This window comes from Drosophila rhopaloa, unplaced genomic scaffold, assembly GCF_018152115.1.
Source record: "Drosophila rhopaloa isolate 14029-0021.01 unplaced genomic scaffold, ASM1815211v1 contig_2, whole genome shotgun sequence".
Lineage (NCBI taxonomy): Eukaryota > Metazoa > Arthropoda > Insecta > Diptera > Drosophilidae > Drosophila > Drosophila rhopaloa.
This window is the reverse complement of record NW_025335083.1, coordinates 23,007,064-23,013,416: the sequence shown is the minus strand read 5'-3', so window position 1 is coordinate 23,013,416 and position 6,353 is coordinate 23,007,064. Positions and strand designations below refer to the sequence as shown.

The following is a 6,353-nucleotide window of genomic DNA, read 5'->3' as shown; positions in this document are numbered from 1 at the left end:
AGAATTATTTCACAATATTCGCATTAAAGAATGCTTTTTATTTTCCTAATCTGGGTATACTATACTATACTATGCTATTGTACTTTGACTTGTGTATGTACATACCACAAACAAATCATTAGGTGCGTAAATACTAACAGATTTCTTTACACTCCCTTGGCCACAAAAGAAACCACAACCTCTCGAAGGTAATAATTTAAATATTTAAAAATCCACCCAGTTTACTACGAAACAACTCAATAGGAAGTCGATGGCTGTGGGCGGCTTCGAATTCGCGTGGGGCGCTCGATTTAGTTGTTAATCAATAAAAGATAAAGTTTAAACAAAAGTTTCTACATCATGCTGATAGGACAGCCCAGGGCGTCGAAAAACAGGGGTTTTAGCCATAAAGCAATTTCAAACGTTTGCCACTTGTATGATTTTAAAATTAACACTTTTTCCCTATAGTTTTTTGTATTTAAGTAATCGGTCGATAGTCATCATTGAAAATCTATAAAATTTACGCGTATAAACGAACGTTGGCTTTTTAGTACTATCTATATAGATAGGAAAATACCTGAAAGTGTAATCAGTGTATGATAATGCTCTCAACTATTTTAAATAATTATGTATGCGCCCCCCTGTCCGAAAAAAATAAGCGCCACGCGCCTGAGAAAAAGCCTCCTATTGTAATACGAAATGTATCGAGGTGCTAGTTGATATGTGTTTTCGATCCCATAAATCTTGAATCTTCATGGAAACCAGTTGGCAATCTTTAATTATAAATTGTTGGAACGTTTCCGCTCTGTTGCGACTGGAAATCTGTTTGGAAAAGGGGGCAGGGGATGGGTTCCTCGTCAGGTTGGTCGGTTGTTGGTCGTTGGGTCTAAAGATGCGCTCAGTTGCACTGCATCCGCTTTGGGTCTCGAGTCGCCTCAGTTGGTTAACCAGTTTCTCCCCGAGCAGCGTTAACGTTGACATTTCAAGTCAAATGCCCATAAACGGCGACCAGCCGGACGACCCCGCCCACGCCCTCCACGCCCGCCCCTCAGTTCCGTGGCCATGCACTTGAAGAAAATCCATTACCCCAACAGACAATTCATTTATTAATATCCTAAAGAAAATAACACACATTAAAGGAAATCAAAACTTTAGTACTGTAGTTCTGCAGTTCAAGAAAGTATTTTGCATTTATTCAAAAGAAAACAAGAAAGGAAAGCTAACTTCGGACGGAGCCGAAGTTGATATACCCTTGCAGAATATTCTGTAAATTATATTCTTCAAAATTATTCATATATTCATATATTCTTAATACTCTTAAAAAGTCCTTCCTAACTTCCTAACTTTAAAAACACCAAAGTTATGGCATTTCCAATCGTTCAGTTATATGGCAGCTATAGGATATAGTCGGCCGATCCTTATGAAATTTGGTAGGTCGGATTGATTGGCCAAAAATAAAACCCATAGAAAATCCCAACTTGATAACTTTACAAACACCAAAGTTATGGCATTTCCGATCAATCAATTATATGGCGGCTATAGGATATAGTCGTCCGATCCTTATGAAATTCGGTAGGTCGGATTAATTGGCCAAAAATAAAACTCATAGAAAATCCCAACTTCCTAACTTTAAAAACACCAAAGTTATGGCATTTCCGATCGTTCAGTTATATGGCAGCTATATGATATAGTGGCCCGATCCGTCTCGTTCCGACTTATATACTACCTGCAATAGAAAGACAACTTTTGGGAAAGTTTCAAGCAGATAGCTTTAAAACTGAGGGACTAGTTTGCGTAGAAACGGACGGACGGACAGACGGACAGACGGACGGACAGACGGACAGACGGACAGACGGACGGACAGACGGACATGGCTAGATCGACTCTCCTGGTGATGCTGATCAAGAATATATATACTTTATAGGGTCGGAAATGTCTCCTTCACTGCGTTGCAAACTTTTGACTGAAATTATAATACCCTCTGCAAGGGTATAAAAAACCACAGTTATTCAGAACTTTGTCATTTTATTTTTATTCCGATAAGGTTCTATAAAATTGTGAACATCTATAATAAATGAGATGTAAAGAATGATATGTTTACATAGTACAAAAGATTTATTATACCTATTCTAATCAAACCAATCCTTGGCTGATCGCTATAGTCACAACTCTTAGTTCTCAGTTAAATTCATTGTTAAATTTAGTATATATTTTTGAAACACGAATTGATTTTTAACACCGCTTTTTTCCAATAATTACCAACTGTCTTAAATGAAATATTAAAAGAATCTGCAAAGTGTATTTTTGTAAGTGCCCCGACTGGTGTCTTTTCCATCGATAGCTACGATGATGACGACGTTTCCAAGTGATCGCCACAACGACGATCACTGGCCCAAATTAGTAGCTTCGGTCATGGTGCGTCGCCCAGCGGGAAATGGCAGGGTGAAAGGGTGGGAAATGTGGAAGAATATGGTGGGGGCGCTGGAGGAAGAAGAGGAAGAGCCGCAGATGAGGATCGGACGGGGTCAGAGTTCAAATAGTCGTCCAATTGAGCCAATCAGCATTTGTACGTCTGTATTTTGCCATTGCATTGCAAGTAGTACTTCTGGTATTCCACCTCCCACTCTCCACATTTCTGTGCAGCTCCCCTCGATTTCCTTGGGTGATCGCTATAGTCACAGCTCTTAGTTCTTAGTTCTTAGTTCGATGCCTAAGTGCAGATAATTCATTAAAATAGAATGCCAATGTCCAGAGGCAGCCAAGTGGCATCCACTTGTGCTCTAGAATCAGACACCAAAACACAGATATGCCCGCACATAAATAAAAGAACATACATATATATGGTGAGGAGACCCGCCAGACAGCCAGCGATTTGATATATGCCCTGCACTATATGGTATAGTCCCAGATCTATAAATAAGTCTGGTCGCAGCCTGACAAAGTCGCCTCCCGATGCGGAAGTATTTCCAGACGCGAGTTTGCTTCTTGTTCTTAGCTTTTTGCCCCTTTTATTTGTTGTTGGTAATTTGCCAATTACTAAACTGAAATAAGTGATGGAAGTGGGGGGGAGTGGTGGTTCGAAGGTGTAGTAGGTGTAAGTCTAGTGAAACAAGAACAAACAAATGGATGTCTGGAGCGGAAATATCTGAATCAGAATGTTATAGGGAAATCGTTTTTAAAGTTTTCAAATTAATAAATTTATAAAGACTTCTTTTAGCGATCATAAATAAGACCAAATAAAGTGTTTGATTTCTAATTAGGAAGGGTGTTTAAATGGAAACATTTGATCAAAGATTAAAATCGAAGATTAGAGGAATCTAAAATTATTTTTTTGACCACCTCACAGATTACAGAAGTTAATATATAGCATTACATTAAGCATATTAATAGACCTGGTAATTAATAAATGGTGTAGCGGTATTTTATCAAATTGGCTAATTAGTTTTTAAAGCAATTTATTTCTCCTTATTGTTTCCCCAATAATTAATTTTATCCAAGAGGTTTATGAGGGTGTATCCGAGCACACAACTTTCCCACCCCGCAGAAGCGGATCCAATAGGGTCCGCCCTCGAAACCACCCACATAACATTTTGTAATTTTTCAGGATTAGGCAAATAAAGAGCCAGGAAGATGTAGCGGCAGATCCTTTTCGTTACACTCTTTCCTAAACTCAATTGAATTGTGTTCCTCTTCGATTTCAGCTGAAAAGGATATTACGCAGAGATCCTGTGCAATGATCCTCGACCTGAATTCGAGCCTTGGCCTAATTGTTACACATTTTCCCCTTGGGCAACAATGGGTAATTGTAAGATTTTTGCCGCCATCGCACGCATTTAGGATTTGCCCTAACAGTTGTGCGTCTGCAGGATATGAAATGTGCACCCAGCTAAAAGGAAAGAAGAAACCGTGGGAAACCTGCCCGAATGTCTGGATTCGAAGTTATGGAAGAGAGTGCCCAGAGAACAAAGGCCCAAAACGGAAAACTGATCGAATCGAAAAGGAACCTCAGGGCTCAAGAACGCTCAAATATCGATCTCTGGCGACGTTTGCTTTGCTGGTTAGGATTATGGCAGCCCAGAATCGTTCCAACTTAGCGCCCAAACGCAGCGTAGCCAAGCAGAACGACCAAGCTGATGGAGGGGCAACATGGGACGAGGATTATCGACTGGGAAGATACCCTAGGTATACCGGTTTAAGGGTCATTTTGAAAGCATACTTATTCAAAACATTAAGATTGCTAAAAATATGGCATAATCTTTAGGTTCCCCTTACCTATCTTAATAAAACTTTTTTGTTTGCAATACGAATTTATATTTTTCACATTCTTTGGGACTTTCAGTAGATAGGATAAAATTTCTATAATGAAGTGACTCTAGATTTGGCTAAAAATATGGCATAATCTTTGGGTTCCCTTTATTAATTAATATTTTGCACATTCTAAGTGGAACGTAAAATTTTCTATAATGAAGTTACTCTAGATTTGTTATGCGTAACACAAATTTTATTAAATTGTTTTAAAGTTTTGTGATGTTTGTGAAAAGGACATTAATTCATGTCATTATAATTTCGCAGCAATGGATCCCTGTTTCCTAGTGATCCATCCATCTGATATACCCTGTTACATGGTTCCCCTAATGATGGATATGAAATCCCAAGTGTGCACTTAAGGGATGAAAAAAGTGATCGCAGATCGAAGCAATCCACAAGTGTTGGCAGGTTGAGCACTCCTCGTCTTATCAGTGTGTTGGTGTTATTATGTGCTAGTGTGTGTGTTTAAGGTAAGGGAGTGTGCGTGTCGAGAGCACCTTACCACAAGAACGCACTGCAAATGACGGTGAAAGGTTTCGGGTTTCATGTTTCCCGATGGAATTCAAAGTACCATCGAAACATTGAAAAAAATAACTAAAAACTATTAAGCTATATATATTTTGTAATATTATATATATTTTACAATAGGTTTACAATATAGAGAATGGAGGTAAAATTTAGTGTTGATATGGAAATTATATATAGAATAGCTTAAATAAAGATCTTGGAATATTCAATAACGAACTATTCATATTGTATTTTAACGATTTCTGAGCAAATCCTTTATAAATCTAAAGGGAATATAAAATCTATTATTGTTAAACCAAAATATAGTTCCTTATTCCAGTGCACTTTTGGATATTTCAGATGGTTCAGCTGGTTCCGTGGTCGGTAGTTGGGGTGGATCGGAGTATATCGAAAGTGGATGGCATTGTGCAACGGAGATTCGATATGAGGTCGGGATCCGATCCTGTGCGACAGGATAAACCGAGACGGCGTTCCCCCATGTCCACTGTTTGGCTTCCCTCTGGCATCGCTGGAATGTGGAAATCTTTATCAATTAAATAATCGACGCACACACACGCACTAACCAAGAAGAACAGAAGAAATTGTATGGAAGGGGGGCCTCATCATCATCATCTGAGCCCTGCAGGCATTGATGGAAAATTAGAGATGGAGATAGTAGTGGATATATCTTTAGAACTGAAAAATCAAAAAAATGCAATTGTTATTCTTTAAAACAAGCAAGTTACTAAACAGGTGTAATATATTTAAGCACTCGTAGTTATATTTAATCAATTTCCTGTCACATACCAAATTTCATATCCATTGGACAGTTGCTACGAGCACAAAAAGGATTTAGTATGGTTTATTTAGTAATTATTCATGGTCCATCGCAAAAAAGTAGGCGAATATTTGTATAAACTGAGAGATAGATTTTTATTTTTGCGGTGTTAGATAACTCTTAGATCTCCGATATTTCCCACCAATGTGATGCTATTTTTGCGACCGCATCTGTACAGCCAGAGGAAGAATTAGGATGGAGGATGAAATGGTCGCTGCCGCTGGTGCACGCACATTAAATTTGAGGGGCAGCTTGGAAAATGTGCCCAACATCCGCTCCTCCTGTCTTCTTCGATCTCTTTGAGCGCTTCTTGGAAATCGTTTAAAACCAGAACAAGAAAAGCAACAAAAACTATGGAAGATCGAACGTTCCGAGGCGTGGAAATGGCAGCAAATGAGAAGCCGAAAGGAACACAACACACTCGCACTCCAAATGAAAATGCTGTGTAATTAATTACGCAGACTGAGGATCGCTCGGGGGTCTTGAAAAACGAGTGGTGCAGAGGTGGAGGTGTTTTGAGGAACAAAGACCTGCTGCAGCAGGTTGCAACACACATCATCCGATATCGAGTGGCCTGAGAACCTTTCAGGAAAGTCAGCGGCTGAACGGAAAGGAAAGGCAAAGGAAAGGAAGTTATCCTAGCACATGGCTTATCGACTTTATGGCACAAAAGGAAATTACACATGAAAATCGATCGTAAAAAAACATAAATTTCCCATTT

General features: G+C 39.0%; 1 protein-coding gene across 1 annotated transcript; it reads right to left on the bottom strand.

Annotated features, from left to right (window-relative positions):
- Positions 1-5,043: 5,043 nt before the first annotated feature.
- On the bottom strand, positions 5,044-5,755 carry LOC108037153. The gene is made up of 3 exons (XM_017113664.2): positions 5,602-5,755; positions 5,379-5,490; positions 5,044-5,323 (listed from the first exon to the last, which is right to left on the bottom strand). Exons 1-3 carry the CDS (start codon positions 5,615-5,617, stop codon positions 5,071-5,073), a joined length of 381 nt encoding a protein of 126 aa, XP_016969153.1. The 5' UTR covers positions 5,618-5,755; the 3' UTR covers positions 5,044-5,070.
- Between the last annotated feature and the right edge of the window lie 598 nt (positions 5,756-6,353).